Genomic DNA, 18,250 nt, shown 5'->3' with positions numbered 1-18,250 from the left:
AGTAGTGCTTATAAAAAAAAAAAAAAAGGGAAATGAGTTTTTCATTTTAATGTTTACAAATTGAGTACTTGTAAATTAATTTGACAAACTATTTTATTATATTTTTCTCATTGAAATTATAATTTCAACTATATCAATTATTCACATATTCATTTAAAAAAGATATTTTTTCTGCAATAAATTAAACAAACTATTTTACATTAATTTTAATAAATATAAAAATTATTTTTTATAAATATAAAAATTATTTTTTTATTAAATTTAATAAAATATTTTTTTATAAAATATTGAGTTAATATAATTTATTATTTGAGAAAATAATTTAATATTTTTTGATTATTTTAATAATAAATATATTTATAAACTACATTTTTTTCTAACATGTCAATTACATATTAGCCATATATAAATATTTTAATTAAATACATAACTATTTAAAATTTTAAATATTTATAAATTTAAATTAATTTATAAATTTCTCATATAAATTAATTATTATAAATTAAGTAAATACCTTCTGTAAGTTATACACTTACAAGTTAATTTTATTAAGTATTTTATTATATTACTTTTATTTAATTTTTATAATTTTAACATATTTTATTTCATATTATTTTTAACAATAAATATGTTTATAATTTTAATAACACATTTATTTAATAAGTCAAATAAGAAAGCCTCCAAATTATAGTTTCTACTTCCCTTGCATTTATTTAGAAGAACATAAAAACGGTACCGTATTGTTAACCGGAACAAAATTACGAAAACCGCCATTTCTCCCCGGAAATAGTATTATACCCTTCTTCTCAGCTCACTAGATCACTCGATTTCTCGAACTCTCTCCACCACTATCACCTTGACGGCCACCGTGCCCCTGACGTGCGCCACCACTAAATGTGATATAAGTAAAATAAAATTCCAAAAAAGAAAATGTCTTCACACGAGCAAGCCCTGGCCTCTTTAGTCTCCCAACTTGCCCTATCCTTCGACGGAGCGATTCTCGGCGTAGCACTTGCGTATGCCGCCGTCCGTTCCTTCCTGAAGTTTACATCTAATTCCAAAGCCCTTCGTAAAATTCGCAAGGCTCCTACCCTTAGAGTCTCCGATCTCCGCTCCATCCTTGACCTTCCCCAGCCGTCCGATGAAAACCAAAACCAGAATCTTGACCAAGACCAAAATCAGAAGCTCGTGATTGTACGCGGACAGGTAGAGGCCAAATCTGCCATCGATGGCAACTGGAGGTCTAATGTGTTGGTTGCGCATGAATCTGGTGATAAGGCTGTTATTGTACAGAGAATTCAAACTGTATGTATACAAACAATTTCAAATAATTTCTACACATCAAACTTCTACATCAGATTATGAGATTGTTAACCTGTAGATTTTTTTTTATTCTTCTAATTTGTTGCTGAAATGAAATGTCCGTTGAATTTTTTTTTTGGATAAAACTTTTAATTATATATCTATGTTTATGTGATTGTATAATTGTTATTTGTTAAGCATGTATATTTGAGTATCTGATGCAATTGTTGTTTTGCAAATAAGCAGTTCATAAATCATACAATAATGAGGGATATGTATATAGATAGCCAAGTCCAATAGGGAGGTTTCTTTTGAGGAAAATTTTGAGAATATATCCAATAAAATGTTGCTATTAGCAAAGACCTCTTGAAGAGATAATTTCATAACATTGTTAAAACAGAATATGATTTTGGGTTTGTAGGCATGTTGCACAACATTCAAGGTATTGTTTATTTAGTGGGGCAAAGTCTTTGGGCCTTCACTGTTCTGTAGAGTTTTTAAGAAGTTGCTCAAAATCAAATATTTTGTAGAATTTTGTATGTAGGAGCTAATATGTGTGTTTAGGTTTGATCATAGATGGTTAAAGCTCGACAAAATTTGCGGCCATGGGAGCTTCCAAAATGTCATAGGAATTGCAGCTGAGGTTGTGTTAGGCTGGAAGTGCCAACTAATAGGTTTTAAGAATTGTTGATGGATGGAATAAATTGATTTGAAGCTTAAAATGAGATCGGAGAACAGCTATAGATACAAAGATACTAGTGCTTGTCTGAGTTTGCTTGTATTGTCACTCTAAAAATATGGTTAGAAAATTAAAATTACATAGGGTATTATATTGATGTGGTCTTAGTAAAGATGTGGAATAGAGAAATGAAATATAGATGGCAAAGAATCATTAGATTCTAAGTCTTTCAGGAGAGCCCACTTGATTATTAGGTCATGTGTTAAAAATTTTGAATTTCTTTGAGTACATAATGTATCTTTAAAATTATGACAATTTGAATCTGATATTTCTTTGGAATCTCTCTGCTGCTTTATAGTTGATTCTCAAGTAGTAAAAAGTTTGATTTGGATTTTGTTTTATGTGCTGTGAAGTGTATATACAATGAATGGAAGGGCTTCTTTGGATGGACTTCTGATCTACGAGCTATCTTTGGCAGATCTTGGAGAGAACAAGAATCAATCTCATTGCGAACGGTAATTCAATTCTCCTTTTTGTTAGTTTAGTGGATATTCTCTCGTTATATTATTCTGAGCCCAAGAAATGCTAAAGCAATGCTACTTTTAATTTTTAGAACTGTCCAGTGTAATGGATATTGATATTTGATTGATATGATGCCTGTCTACATGTTTCTTCTGAACTAGTACTTCTTCTGTGAAATCTTGCTCCTGTTATATAGTTATACTCGTAAAACATACTGTACAAGTTTCTTTGTTTGAATGTGATATTCTCTTGTTATAGAAAATTGCTATAGAAAATAGAATAGAAAATATGTTTGTAAAAGAAGAGATAAAATATACATCACATGGAATTGGACTCCTTGAAGTGGTTGATGGATTTTTCCTTCCTGAATGGATTAGGGTTTTTAAACCTTCACAAGTTCTACTAAAATTTGAATGGGAAGAGAAGAACTTGCATGATAAGTATTTGCTGGAACTGTATTATTTATCTCTCTCTTTGTATGTTCTCTTTCCCCTTCTTCTCTTGGAGTGTCATCGTCCAGTTTTCTGAGTTGTTCTACCTGCATAATTCCCATGAAGGCTTTATTGAGTTGAGTTACTTAAAACAAAAATAACAAGAAATTATCAGATTTATTTCAGTTTCTACTCTCATTGAGACTGTAACTTTTAATATGCTAATAATCTCGTTTGCCACTGAATGCTTCTAATAATCTTATGGAGATCTGTACTACTTTTTTTATTTGTTCAATAAAGCTTAGGGCCTTTCAAGTGGGTTATTTTGATGGATGTGAGAAGGTGGACTTAACTCATTTCTTTATACTTATTTGACAGGTTCCTTTTGTTCTTGTTGAAGGTGGTCGATGGCCTCAATCAGATTATGTTATTGTGAATATGGATGCTTCAAGACATCCTCTGCCTCTTACAACAATGTATCATCAATTGCAACCTATTGATGCTTCTCCATATACATTCCTTCAGGCACTTTTTGGTCATGAATACCCTGTAAGTTCCAAAGTAGTTAGTGTGCTACATTACATTTCTTTAAATGAATTCAATGCTTTCTGGACATTTAATTCCTTCCATATTCTCCTAATATTGCAATTGAAGGGTTTTTGTTTTTAAGGTCTGACATAATTAATTTGCTTTGTTTTGGAGGTTGGGCTGCTTGATGAGGAGAAAATCCTCTCATTAGGGAAGGAGATCAATGCTGTTGGCATTTGCAGTTCTAGAAATGGAGTTCTTGAGATAAAATCTTGCAAGGATCTTCCCTATTTTCTGTAAGTGGGCTTGTTCTTGAGCAGTCTTTTGATCTTGTAGTTGGACATGCAAACTTTTGGCAAATCTGATGTATCTTGATGGAATCTATTGTACTCTTGGTTGTTTTCTTGGAATAACATCTTACGTACCAATATTTAACTTCTGCCAATAGCATACATTATTACATTGTTAAAAGGCTGATTTTATATGACTTTACAGGCAAATTTTTGCACTTGTGATTGAAAATATATTTACAATGAATAAATTTTCTTCTCTGTTATTGCAGGTCCGATATGAGTAAAGATCAAATGGTGGTAGATCTTGCCTTCAAAACAAAAATACTGTTGTGGAGCGGTATTGTTCTTGGTTCACTATCAATTGGTGTTCTCAGCTATGCAGTCGTGAGGTACTTTTGCCCTAAATGCATTTGTTGAACATTGTGAATTATAGAAGCTTCTGAATGAGTTTCTAGTTCAGAGAAGTGTGGCAATAAAAGTTGGTTCGTTTGATGCAATCTATCTGAACTGATTATGAAAAGAAGAGATATTTATCTATCAGATATTATTTAGTTCATTGAAGAAATAAATGTTATTCAGTTTCATATCCATTAATCAACAATTTTTCTTCAGGAACTGGAATAGGTGGAAAGAATGGAGGCAGCATAGACAGTCTCAGCAACAAAACCATGCTGCTAGCAATGGTGATGCCCCTCTGATTGATGCAGATGAGGAAGCAGGAGATGTGCCAGATGGACAGTTGTGTGTGATATGCTTGATGAGGAGAAGACGATCTGCATTCATTCCATGCGGGCATCTTGTTTGTTGCCAACTCTGTGCTATATCAGTTGAACGTGAGGTATCACCGAAGTGTCCTCTCTGTCGACAGGCAGTCCGCAATTCTATGAGGATATTTGAATGCTGAGGAACCAAGAGATGTTTTCTTTAAGTGTATGCATTGGACAGATATTCTGATGATGAATAAAGTATATTTAGTAATTGTGTATACACGTAGGATGCGTACTTATTGATAATAGTAAATGTGCAGCTCGATGTTGCTTAATAGAATTTTTCATGATTCCGTCCTTTTGTTTTCAAGTTCCTTGGTGCCATCTGGCTGAAACTCCAAGTTTTGGCATACTTAACCAAAGTTCTGTTGGCTTAACAAACCAGATTCATCTTCTTTAATTTTTATCTTTAAAGCAAGCGAAAATATAAGAAAAGCATAGCATAATTTATAAAATGCTAAAAAGCTTATAATGGAGCTTTCACAATCACAGAAGACTGTTTCACAGGCTGGACTTGGCAATTATCCTGCACGTTAGTACCATGTCAAAATAACCAGTCTGGTTTGGTATCCATGTCAGCAACAGTAAATGGAGGTGGAATATATGTATTAAGCTGCATTGCACTAGTGGAATATAGCTGTATGTATTAAACTGCATTGCACTTGTGGAATATGGCTGCAGAAGCCAACAAATGAAAATAAAGGCAAACTTGTTCTATCAAAATCAGAATCAAATTTTAATGCAATTTTCCTTTTACTTTCTATTTCAAGCAAAAAGATGGGTAAAACAAAATCAAGCATCTAACAAAAACAGAGGACTGCAAAAACCAGCCTACACATCACTTTTTTCTCACTTGAATTTACATATGAAAAGCTTAAAACAGGAGAGGAGAGGGGAGCTGCAATGCAACTGTTCTCAACTATAATTTCCCTTTAATATTCATGCCCGACTTCCACAATGAACAGAAAGAAACCGGCTGCCCTTTCCAGCATAACCCAACACACTCATCTTTTTCTTCTATTCTCATCTCCCAGTTATTGTCGTACTTCCTTAACAAAGCTCGACCTCCATCAATGACATCCTCTCCAAAAACCTCACCTACAAACCCTACCCCTCTCATCCTTTCACACCATTTCTCTTTCCCTTCATTCATCTCTCCACGATTCGTTAATGCCTTGGCTGCCTCTCCTTCCATTACTCTTCTTTCTTCAGTCTCTCTGCCTTTGAAAGCTGAGCTTGTTGAGTCCAAAAACTTCCATAAGTAATCCACTCTTCTTGAAAATCCTGTTGCAAAATGCCCACAACTGCTGCAGCTGCAATCTGTGTTGTTTTCACTGAGTATCACTCCTTTCGGGTCCAGATTTCTCAAAACCCTCAAGAACTCGGTTCTCTCATCTGGGGTGTTGTGATTTAGACGATGGAGTCTAAATTGAGCACAAACTATTAAGTTTTCTTCAGGGTCGGTGTTAATGATTTTTCCATTGAGATTTTGTAATAGGTGGTTATCAAGTCTATTGATTTGCAAGTTGATATTCATGGACTTGGCAAAACTGAGTAGTCTTGGGGGAAAATTATCTCCTGGAGGTCCTACTGAAAATGGGGTCTCCGTGTTTTGATCATCTTCGACGGTGGCAGTGATGACTGTGATGCGTACCTGAGGAGGAGGTCCTCCAGGTCGCCGAGTTAAGGCCTCAAGAAGCGTGGGCCATTGCACACCGTGGGAGACCCCAATATCAAGAATATGAAGAGTGCGCTTGTGATCTAGTTCTTGAGCAAGAATTTGAAGGATTGAAGAATTTGCAATGTTATTAGGAAAGGCAAACCAAGGACTAACCTCATAGAATTTGATTAGAGATCGTTGAAAAAACCTTGGCTCTGTGTAAGCAAATGATATAGGCCCTACATAGGCAGAGGTTTCTGAAGATGATAGGTGGTGAGTCAGAGCTCGAAGACCATAAAACGCCAGCCGGTGGTTAGCATCTCCGCTGGATGAAGCAAGCTCATGGAGAACATAAAGAAGGTGTTGAACACGCGACAAGTTTCCAGTAGTGATAGCAGCTGCACAAGGGTTAAGCAATTGCTCTGCCCATCTTCCTTCCTTGTTCTTGCCGCTATTCCCATTATTTCCTGTGCTTTTACTATTTCCTTTCTTGTTCCCATTTGATCTTTTCCCTGCCACCACGTCACCATCTTGATCTTCATTCTGTTTCTTTCTCTGATGATGATTCTGGGATGTTTTAGGAACTGGGTCATCGGGAGCTTCCCGTTTCCTAGAAGAATTGGAAGGTTGTTGATGATTGGAAGAGGTGGGATTACTTGCTCCTATAAGGCTGGTGGAATCTGCATTGAAGGTGGTGCTGCTGAGATTAGTATTAGTGTTAATTGGATCTTGGCAAATTTCTTCAGTTTGATTCCACCATTGATAGCTATTTATATCAGGGGAGTTGTAAGAATCATCCAAGAAGGCAGGCAGGAAAGATACTGAATCTTCTAACCAATCCAATACATGATCTGAGATGAGGTTTGGTTCTGGTTCTTCAAGAGTCATTTTGTGCCTGAAAATGTGTTTTGAGCGTGAGAGAGAAAACTGAGAGATACGAGTATGATTTATGCTTGTTCTTTGACCAAAAACATAAAGGATGGAACCACTAGACTTGTGTGCTTAAAAAAATGAGAGGGTTAGCTGCAAATTTTGAAAGGAGACGGCAGAGAGCATATTTTAAGGTTTAGGGGTGCTGTTCATTTGGAGGATTTGATGTTTTTTTTTTAACCCATTTTCAGGCTACAGACAAGCATGAGAAATAGAGACTATGCCTCTTCTTTGTTTTTAGTCATTTAACTTATTTTCTTGTATGTCACGGTTTGGTTGAGGTCTGCAAATAAGGTTGGGAGAGAGAACTAGCGGATTGTGATTGGGGATGAATTTTAATTGCCAACAGCCGGCTAACTCTGTTTTCTAATTAAAAATTATTATTATTTTGTTTTGCTTGTGCTCTTTGCCTGTTCTGGACCCTGTATTATGCATTGAAACAGACCTATCTACAACCAAATTTCATTTCTTTAGTTTGAAATCATGGAGTTACAACCAAATTGTTATTGTTTATTATTATAATGACGTTCTTGTTTGAGACCCCAAAATGGACCCAACCCACAAGCCATTAGCCAATCCATTCCTTTTTTGTTTGTTTTATTATTTTATTCTGAACAACACTTTGCTGTGTTCTTGTTTTCTTTTTTGTTTCTTCCTTTTGCTCTTTTTTCTTGACATTCATTCCTTCCTAGGATTTGATTCGATATTCGATTCAGGTCTGCTAATCCTGCTGGAAAGAAACGTGTTTATGATTGTTATTATGCTGCCGTTTGTTGATTCTGGAAACTGGTTAGTGGAACTAAGCAAAGGGTCAATAAAAGAATGCCAAGTGATGTCAGAATGACCCAAACACAATGAAGAAGACAAGTTTCTGTTTGTTTTCTATAACTTAGGCAGCATGGTAGATTTTCTACTTTTACCTGAGCCATCAACATTGACTTGTGAGCACTGTAACTTTCAACTTGAATTTGGAAACCAGTTTCATTTTGTGCTAGGTAATGGCCCAGTACAGTTCCCTTTTTATGGACTTGTTTGAGTCAGAATAGCAACACTTGTATACATACTACTATGTGCTGCCAAATTTGTAGAAATTCCTCTATATCCTTCTCTATTTCACTGAGCTTATCAAGTATATGTTCATGTCCATTTTGGTGCCATCTGCCTTGTGGTATTCTCATAATAAATGATAAAGGCTTCTGGTTCACAGGCATTCGTGCCTCGTATGGTGGAAAATGATAGGAAGATTTTTGCTGTTAAGGGTGAGAATTATCAAGGTATAGAGACTACAAAGCGAAGATCGAAGGTGGGCTTAATGGATGGGAGGAGGTGAAAAATGTAGTGGTTGATCATGTTACTAACTTTTGGGGTCTCTATGAATCCTATGGTGTTGCAGGTTTGGATGGGGAATTGCAGTAAGAGTCTTGTGGCTAGAGTCCAGAGAGTATCCTCTCTCAATGTGTGCAATTGTCTGCTGAAGGTGATTTCAAGGTGAAATAAATAGCTTTCACCAAGCTAAGGATGCTTAGCCATACATCTTCCAAACCGATAGCCCACAAACAAGATCGAATCTTTTGCGCAAGGCAGATATTTTACTATTTAGCCATTGAGTCGAATCTAATATTTTGTTTAAATATATATGCATAAACTTCTATGCTCAAGTAATAAATTCTAGACAAAAGGTACTATATTCAAATCTGGAGATGGTTATGCCTAGTAAAGCAACTTTGTTGCACATCCGTGCTCAAGCTTACGCAAAGAAAAACAAAATATGATTGGGAAGGATTACTATCAAATGTAAGGAATGATTGAAAAGAGAGATTTCGGCCTCATTTGGCTTAAAAGGGGATAGAAGAAATGTATTTGACAACAAAGCAAATTTTATACTATATCAAAAAAATAATGTTCAAATAATAAAACTAAACATTCCCAATATTTCAGCCCTAAGGCAACATTCAAGGCGAACAAAAACGTTGTTGCTGGTGTCTGGGGCCTCTAATCAAGGATGCCTGGGTGTGCTTCCCAAAAACTCTGCTCAATTATATTACAATATTCTACGATTACCTTATTTCGTAGTTTTTCAACAGATGATCCATACTCATGTATCACAACATCCTCCTGCATAAAAAACAAAATCTGAGCTTCAAGAACTGAAAATAACAGGAAATATTATATTATTAGTAGGATCGAATAATACATAGCATAATAATAACCTATACTCTAATTGTCAAATATTGTAAAACAATTTCAGACATCTTTTGAGTATTAAAGAACATGTCAAAATCTAGAATCACCAAAGATATTACATCCTTTGGTTTCTTGCAGTTGGCATTCCAAGTTTCAGGAAATCATCCTTGTCATGAATGAAGGCAAAATAAAACTACAATTTTTCAAACAATATAAAAAAAAAAGGAACAAGTTAATATAATAGGAAAAAGTGAATAATAAAGAATGAATAGAGGGAAAAAGAAGGAAAATAAAAAAGTTAAAAGAACACATTAATAGGATGTCGCAATATTGCCCATAAAGGGAAGCACAATGATATGGATAATATGCAAAAGGTGACTATATTCTTTGGACAAGCGGAGAACACTTGTGTTTTAAATCCACCTTTAAGAACCACTTCAGGGCGTTCATATGCATAAGATCAGCATATTATTCTCCAATTAAACTAGTGACAATTCCAATTGACAAGTCAATAAATGAAAACTTGGTCATCATGCCAACATAAAGAAGCAAATGTGAAACAACAAATATTCTTCCGAATCAATTTTTAATCACAGATAGTAATCTGAATTATGGAACTAATTATTAGCTTGGAGCAGTTACACAGGTTATGATTAAGAAACAGTATTGGGGGTTCCAATGTGAAAAAAAAAAAAAAAAAAACCTTTACGCTGAAAACAGAGGAACCCTGGCGAAGAATGGCTGGTAATGCATTGTAGTCAATACCAAATTGTGCAAGAATTTGATTTTTCTCCAGTGCTTGAGTGCCCTGCATGAAAAGAACATTTGCAGTACATGACTAAGCGCTGATTTATCTAGTGATTGCCTCCCCAAGAAAATTGTAAACATCAATGCCAAAACTATGATTAACAAGCATAGGGCATTTAATAAAAGGAGATGAAGAGAGAGGTAGAGGACGAAACCTTTAAAGTATTTTGTGCATCACTTTTACTTTTTCCAGACTTAACAAGTGCCCAAAAACAAGTATTGTATTGATTGTTGATGTGGCCTGCAATCTCAAGAGCGAATGGAAGATTATTATACTGATATTGGCCTTCAAGTCATGTTAAAAAGAACAAATTCAATGCTAGACAGCTTAAAACTCAAGGCCCAATGCCAGTAATGAATCATTCAAATAGCATCCAATATGCAACTCAAACCTCGATAAAACCAGTATGTAGACTGTTATAGGTCAAAAAAGTACTAGTCTAGAACACTTATGCAAATTAATAAATTTAGTTAATATTACTCACAATCAACTTGTCTCCAAGCAAGATAATCTCGAAGAATCTCAGATGATGGATAGCATATAGCCCTTCCATCAAAGGAGGGAGTATACTTGAGTTCTTTCTGCGGGAAGAAAGATTTCCAATTCATCACATACATTGAGGAGAAGAATGAAACGATGGCAGAAACGATACCACTGCACAAGCAGAATTGAGAATGAATAATATATCAAAAATAGGTCAGGAGGACTATGTGCAGTGGAAGCCGAAGTTCAAGTAACATATCAGGATGCAATGGCTACATAGACAACTTAGACCCTTCAGCCATGCATGTGCCATGTGTAATAGAAAAGGAGAGCTGGGCATTGCAGTTATTAAGCTCACTAGGGTTAAAGAAATACCTGGCTTGCCTCTGCAAAAATTTAGAATCCTTCTTCAAAACAAAGCTGAAAATTATACAACTAAACATGTGAATACTGAACTTGCAGGTCCAAATACAGATTCAAGACATCAAAGTAAGGAACACAAATCTGCTACCTGTACTCATCACTAACACCATAAGAAAAAATAACATCTTGAAACTCTTCTAAAACAGCCACTGCACATGAATTCATAAGGTTCAGAGCTTGCACATCATTGGGCTTCTCAAATGCATGAACATCACAAAATCTACCACAAACAACAAAACTGAATTATTTCCTGGCAAGGTAGCTAGGAAAGCAAAAAGAAATCATGCATCAGACTTGACAGTTGACAACATCATGGTCTGTTGTGTTTAGAGATAACTCATACTAACTTGAAGTTGCAATAAAATTTGCATGTACAGTGAAAGCAAGAAGCATGGATACAAGGAATTTATGCCTGCGACTTAGATATGCCTGGTTACGCATTATCCATTGGTTAAAAAACCTAATCAAGGGATTGCAATTTCCTGAGTTATAACTTATAATCTATAAGTTACATAAACGTAGGCTACAAAAAATTCTAAAACTTCCAAAAGAACTGAATGATTTGTTTTTCATTTATTTTCAGAAAAGCAGAACTGCTATTGCATTGAGGCTATTGGAAAGAAAAAATAATTGCTCCAACAAGAACAATTGACAATATTGCCAGACTTTACCTGTGAAAATGGCATCCATCAATTCTAATCACAATCCAAGTAGAGGGCATCAGTTTGTTTTCAAATAGGAAAGACCTAATGTAATCAGGGTTAATTTTACCAATGTCTTCTGCAAAACAACCTAGCTGCTTAAGAAGATTTTGGTGCACATTCCAAAAGCTTCTCCCAGCGATGTTCTCTGAATGGAGTATTCTTGCCTTTCTCCGTAGTCTTTTGACAGGAGTACCGTTCTCACTATACTTCGCAATATCTTCCTCCTGTAGTATTCCAACAAAGATATTAGCTTAAAAAGTTAATGTCATATATAAGATAGACCTAAAGCAATTATGAAATTAATTATCAACTTCTTTTGATTCTTAAAAATGCATTTATTTCAATTTATAAAGAATCAAATGAAAGCCAATTCTTATATATAGAATTAAAGGGCACTTATTGTCAAATTGTTGGCCAACCAAAAGATTAGCATGGGATTTTGATCTTCACAGAGAATTGAAATGCATAGCCAATCTGTCTAAAACTTTCACCACTTTCCTCATACCAAATGAGGCTGAACATATTCAGTAGTATATAGGAAGTATTACATGCATTACAAAAGTGAAGAATATATGTTTAACATTTTAATGCCAAAAACAAATATTGTAAGTGTCTTAGGGAACATCCAAATAGCATCAATTTTTCAATGGATATAACAAGAAGATGGCTACTTTTGTACAGATATCTATGCAAGATTGTCAACAAAGTCGACATTGATCTTTTAGGACAAGTAATAATTGGAGATATCTGATAGCAAGATTCCATCCCTTCATTTTGATATTGCATGGGAATGTTGTGAAATAAATCATTCTTTCTTCAACAAATCCCAAAACAATAGGGATTTCGAATTTCCCATGACAATTTGAAAATAATATATTCAAAATGTAAAATATCCTTGACAACACTCCAATAAAAATGAAATAGAATATGTGTGCATTAGAACCATAATTATACTTAAAAGAGAATGGAGATATATCACCTGTGTCATGAAAACACAAGATCCTTGACGGAACATCTCAGGAAGTTTTTTGTAGTTGACACCAAATTCTTGAAAGAGAAGCTCATTTTTCTCTTGCTTTTGAGTGCCCTGCAAAAATTGACAGATGAAATGTGTATAGAGATAAACATTATGGTTTGAGAAAATACATGAGATATGCAAGACTAGGGAAAACATAAAAATAAAGGAGGATAGAATCAAATTTGTAAGACAAATCTGCAAGAAACAAAGACTATAAAAAGGGACAAAAATAGTGGGACAAATTGACACAATTATCATAAGATTAGAGGGATTGGAAACTAAAAGGAACATATCCATAACTTAATATAAGTGATTGAGGAAGTACAAAAAAAAAAAAAAAAAAAAAAAAACCATGAGGTTTCACACTTTCAACACAAAAGGGCCACTAGTTCAATTTTTGACAAAATGGTACCCTAAGCTTTAATCTGTTAGCAAATGCTTTAATGCCTTTAATTTTGCTGGTGTAGCAGTGTGAGTCTAGTAAAATAATATTTTTAAAAAAAATATCTTAGATCCTATAAATGATATTAAAATTAAATTAATATTTTTTCAGTAAAAAATTTTATTTTATTTATTTTACACTAGCATGTTAACAAAATTAATGGCGTAACAACATTTGTCCTTAAAGCACTAAAGGAATAAAGCTTGGGATACCATTTTGTCAAAAATTGACCCACATGTCCTTAAGTGTCAAAGTGCGTAATCTCGGGATATTTTGTACTTTTCCCTAAGTAATACAAACATATTCACAAATACATACATAACACATAAGTAACTATTTATGTGTATACATGCACACACAGGAACATTATAAAACGATGAGGAGAATGAGAAAAAAGGACCTTTAAAATTTCTTGCGCTTCTTTTTCAGTCTTCCCACTTTCAACCAGCTTCCAAAGACAAGTGTTGTACTGGTTATTAGCATGGCCTGTGAGAAAAGAACATATATGATACATTTCAAAACATAAATTTGCTTTAAAAAGATGTTTGCCATTTGCAATTAAAAAAATACTGTTAGCTCAGTAACTTTGGCTGAAAACTTACAGTCATTCTGTCTCCATGCAAGATATTCTTGTAGAACCTCTATTGTTGCACAACATATAACCCGCCCATTAAATGTTGGGGGATATCTCATATCTTTCATGGGGAAAAACTCCTTCCATTTTGTAGCATATATCGAAGAGAAAAAAGAAACAATGAGGGATAGAATTTTGCTGCACATTCGAAGCAATAAACCAATAAATACTCCATCCAAGACAACCAAGTTTTCTGACATAAACACCACCCTAATTTAAGTTATCCCTAGGTCACCAGCCCCTCTTTCTCTCACCAGAAAAGGAACACACAGCTCAAACCACCATTTTTTCCTACCATCGAGTACTGCCTACCACAAACCACTGGAATCAACCATCAAACCAAACCTTTTCTAGACCACCATTTCTTTATCAACAGTCATTGCAAACCATCATTACTTCAGCTATAATATCACTGTTAAACAAAAATCACCATAAAAACAATGTAAACCAGCATGCAACTCTTAGATTTATGCTTTTTTTACTAATGGGGATAGGCAGGATTTCAAGCGTCAAAGAAGTCTATTGTTAGTTGTATTTGAGTTGATGACTAATTCACATAATTAACCCAGCCTAACAATCTGATATCCAATAATCCCATCAGTGAAATCAGACAGGATCATAATTGTATAATCTTATAGGTATCTTTGAAGACAAATTTTCTTGAACTAGATAAAAGAAATATATCAAGACATTATGAACTAAGATGTAAGATCCTACAAAAAGAATCCAATTACAAATGGAGTTCATTAGAGAAGATGTCCCAGGGAAGATGATGGCAAGTAAACTGCACGAAGAGGGAAAGCATATGAAAAACAACTAAAAGGCAGCTACACTACAGGCAGTAGAAAATTCTACAAATCAGATACAAATAACATAAAGCTGAATAACCAATTAAATCTTACATGGATACTACAGCAGAGAAATCAATTGTAGATAAAGTTGCATTGAAGTAAATGCAGATACAAAGGCAGAAGAAGGAAAGAATTTGCTATAGATTAACTTTCTTTTCCTAATTTACTTTCTTTTCTTCTTGTTCTTTTCCTGTGTACAAGAGGTTGGTACATTTTAGACACAGCTTAAACAATGTAAATGGAATTGCCACAAAGTTTTTATGGCTGAAAATAGTAAAAGATCGTTGTCTCATCATTGGCAATGGCAGAGATAGGCAAGAGAGTTCCTAACAATTTAAAAAGAGAGGGGAAAAAAAAACTCATCAAAGAGGACCTGGCTCTCCTTTGGTAGAACTTCGTTGTCTTCTTGAAAACAAAACTGCGAGTCATATAAACAACAATTACATGAATCTTTTACTTAGCAAGCACTATTTGTAAGTAAACGGTGCTCAAATTACAACAAACAGGAATAATTAAATGATGAAGAACAACAAAATTTAAAGCACCTATATTCATCACTAAAGCCGTAGGAGAAGACAATGTCAGGATACTCTTCTAAAACAGAGATTGCGCAAGCATTCATCAAATTCAAGGCTTTCTCATCATTTGGTCTCTCAAATTCATGAACTTCGGAGAATCTAGTTCAAAGGAGAAAAGGAAGTAGTAAAATCAGATGCAAAGTAACCAAGAGATCAGTAGTGCAGGATTTCAAAATGTTTAGATTTACCTTCGAAAATCACGACCATCGATTCGAACAACAATGAGGTTAGGGAACATGACCTCATCATTAGCCTCGAATGACTTCACGTACTCGTATTTGCTGTTTGCCATTACACTCTGCTTTGCTTCGCTATTGTGTCAATTTCTCTCATAAAAAAACTATCAAACAAGTAGTGTAAAAAGCTACTGATGTAGAATCAGGGGAAGGGAGGAGGCGGGTCAGATGCCGGAAACCAATCCGCATCTGGTCTACGTCCGTCGACAGGACTAGGTCCTCCGGCGTTGCCTCAGTCTGGGCGGTCTTTGGTGGTGGCGATTCTGTTCTCTGAAGGCCGGACGGTGGACTTGTGTTGCGAGGGTCTATTCTCACTAGCCAGAAACAGGACAAGGCTATGTTTTGAAGTTAGGAACCAGATGTGATGGGCTGCGGGAAATATCGGTGCAGATGTGGCTGTTTGGTGGAGAGAAAGGCCGTGGGTGTTCAGCGGCAGTGGCAAGGCAGCGAGGGAACGCGTTTGTTATGCTCTAGCTAAAATTTAATTTTGATTAAAACCTTAATTCAATTTTAATTAGTAGTATTAAATAAAAATAAATTAGAAAAATTAAATATAAATTTAATTATTTAAATAAATTAAAACTAAAACTAAAAAAGAAATCTTTTTTTTTCTATGGTTAATAGATTATTAAAATATAAGAGAAATTATAAGAAAAATTCGAGCAAGGAAATGATGTTTGTATTTGTATACAAGTACTTTTCATTAAAAAAAATATTAAAATTTTTTGGGTCAAATACAAAGAGTTAAGAAATATATTTTCTTTTCTTTTCTGATTTGAATTTTAATATCCAAACAAGGAAAAGAAATCAATTCTTTTCTCTTTTCTCCATTTCCCCCCATCCAAATAAAGGTAAAACTTGTCTACTAACATTTTTTTTTTTAAATTATATGAATAGCATTACCTAAATTATGGAGATTCACATATTTGCGACAAACTCAACTAGGATATATCATTCTTTAGATACCATGAGACAAACAAAATACAATCATCTTTCAATGCTTAAGAAAAATTCTCTAATCCTTAGCACATTATCACTAAACATTGATCAGAAAAATTCATAGTTCAAAGAATAAGAACACATTAATATAATTAGTCCAACTATAACACACTAAAGAAGGGATACTAGCAAGAAACAAATTTAGCAAGCCTAGCTAATGCCACCAAGAACACCCTTGAGCTTCTTCACTTGAGCATCATCAAGAAAAGTTACTTTCTCCACAAATGCAGAAGGCAAGTTATTGCCGAACAATGCAAAATCAAGAATTAGCAAACTAGGTTAAGGGCTATTGAAGGTAACAATAGTGAGTGCAGGTATCCCACTAGCATTTATTTGAAAATGAAGCAACCCTTGTGGAAAAATCATAACATCACCTTTCTTAAGAGTTTTTACATAAACAGAAATTGCAGATGATGAAATGAATCCAGCAGTAATTTTTCCATAGACCACAAAGAGAATTTCAGAGGCAGTAGGGTGGGTGTGAATTGGGATAACTCCACCTATTGCAAGGTCTAGCCGTGCAGTGGATAGGCCAAGACCATTTACGCCTGGAAATTGCTACACAAAAGCTGGGGTCACAGCAACACTAATGATATTTGTAGTGTTACCAGCAACGCCTAGGCCACTGAACACAAAATCGTCAATTGTGACATTTGCAGGGTTCCTACAGGTATACCCAATACCTTTTAGTTTTGCAACACATAAATCTGCAGCTTGAGAGGATTGGAAGAATAGGAGAGCAACAAGAAAGAGGATGTGAAGCATTTTCCTAGATGTTGTTAAACTATTGGTTTTTGGGTGTAATCCTTTGAAGGTACTGTCAAGTTTACAAAAAAGTGCTATATGAGGTATGGCATAATTTGACATCAAGGGCACATAAAAAGAACCTGAAATTTTAGTGCTGTTATGCATATTGGCAAATGGTGAGTGCCCACCTCCTCCCCCCCCCCCCCCTCTCTCGATTTTGCTAAAAAATAAGAAGCCTCTTTTGCATTAATGATACAGCTAATAACTGGAAAGCTATTCTTTTAGCATTCAATTAATCAAACATAACAAGCATTATTAATCATACAGCAAGACACTAAATGCTTTGCTAAGACATCTAAACTAAGAGATCTTATAACCATGGAAATTGAAGAATCAATATCAGTGTTCTTTAATTAAGATTTGGTAGCAAATTTATATTATCATCACATAAACTGTTGATCAAACGCAGACACTCCTCAATTTAAGTTGTACATTATGTATTTTTACAGAGTTGCTAATTATGCCATTTGATGATTACCAAAGTACAGAACTTGAGAAAAGTACATAGGTGAAAGGCAGGGAAGGGATGATTGGGAAATCATAAAATTTGTGGTCCAATAGCAGCACATGGGAAGAAAGAGAGTAGGATTCTAACAATATAATTTGATAGCTAAAAGCTTAAAGGTTATCAATCAAAACCTTTTTGTCATTCAAATGGCAACCATTTAACCTTTGTGTGGCATAGAAGAATTCCCCTCCTCCTGAGCTTTCTGTCGCATAATATAAGCATTAGGGCATAAATGAACTAATTAGCCAACGCTTTAACTTCTTTCACCCATGTACCATTACAGTGCAAACAAGAAATACCGATTTTTTTAGATAACTATCACTAAAAAAGTGATGACATGGACGTTAGATATGGGCACAAAAATCATCAAGAATCATAGGTAGATACTTTTTAGATAGGAACTTATGTGTTCAAAGATTTTTCCTAGTTTTAAAAGCAAAAGTTCTAATGTTTTTCTAGTTAG

General features: G+C 34.6%; 3 protein-coding genes and 1 pseudogene across 11 annotated transcripts; 1 reads left to right on the top strand and 3 right to left on the bottom strand.

Annotated features, from left to right (window-relative positions):
• Positions 1-751: 751 nt before the first annotated feature.
• On the top strand, positions 752-4,820 carry LOC110664521 (E3 ubiquitin-protein ligase SPL2). The gene is made up of 6 exons (XM_058149129.1): positions 752-1,305; positions 2,395-2,496; positions 3,313-3,483; positions 3,637-3,758; positions 4,025-4,144; positions 4,368-4,820. The coding sequence occupies exons 1-6, from the start codon at positions 931-933 to the stop codon at positions 4,657-4,659; spliced, it is 1,182 nt and encodes a 393-aa protein (XP_058005112.1). The 5' UTR covers positions 752-930; the 3' UTR covers positions 4,660-4,820.
• Positions 4,821-5,323: 503 nt separating this feature from the next.
• On the bottom strand, positions 5,324-7,468 carry LOC110664506 (protein NODULATION SIGNALING PATHWAY 1-like). The gene has a single exon (XM_058149122.1). It carries the CDS (start codon positions 7,068-7,070, stop codon positions 5,442-5,444), a length of 1,629 nt encoding a protein of 542 aa, XP_058005105.1. The 5' UTR covers positions 7,071-7,468; the 3' UTR covers positions 5,324-5,441.
• Positions 7,469-8,971: 1,503 nt separating this feature from the next.
• On the bottom strand, positions 8,972-15,958 carry LOC110664462 (tRNA(His) guanylyltransferase 1). 9 transcript variants are annotated; one of them, XM_058149128.1, is made up of 14 exons: positions 15,426-15,958; positions 15,205-15,336; positions 15,033-15,077; positions 13,777-13,946; positions 13,575-13,660; positions 12,694-12,801; positions 11,803-11,938; positions 11,682-11,705; positions 11,099-11,159; positions 10,963-11,007; positions 10,589-10,685; positions 10,259-10,351; positions 10,000-10,104; positions 8,972-9,227 (listed from the first exon to the last, which is right to left on the bottom strand). In XM_058149128.1, exons 1-14 carry the CDS (start codon positions 15,527-15,529, stop codon positions 9,105-9,107), a joined length of 1,329 nt encoding a protein of 442 aa, XP_058005111.1. In that variant the 5' UTR covers positions 15,530-15,958; the 3' UTR covers positions 8,972-9,104. The 9 variants fall into 9 exon arrangements, 7 of the variants coding, with proteins under 7 accessions (XP_058005111.1, XP_058005109.1, XP_058005108.1 ...); XM_058149126.1 differs by having other exon boundaries at positions 10,259-10,344; positions 10,589-10,758; positions 15,426-15,957; XM_058149125.1 differs by having other exon boundaries at positions 11,099-11,230; positions 11,682-11,938.
• A 664-nt stretch (positions 15,959-16,622) lies between these two features.
• On the bottom strand, positions 16,623-17,237 carry LOC110666876 (auxin-binding protein ABP19a-like; annotated as a pseudogene).
• Positions 17,238-18,250: the final 1,013 nt, after the last annotated feature.

The sequence above is a fragment of the Hevea brasiliensis genome, chromosome 6, assembly GCF_030052815.1.
Source record: "Hevea brasiliensis isolate MT/VB/25A 57/8 chromosome 6, ASM3005281v1, whole genome shotgun sequence".
Lineage (NCBI taxonomy): Eukaryota > Viridiplantae > Streptophyta > Magnoliopsida > Malpighiales > Euphorbiaceae > Hevea > Hevea brasiliensis.
Note: the sequence above shows the minus strand (reverse complement) of the source record. Positions and strands in the feature narration are given on the sequence as shown.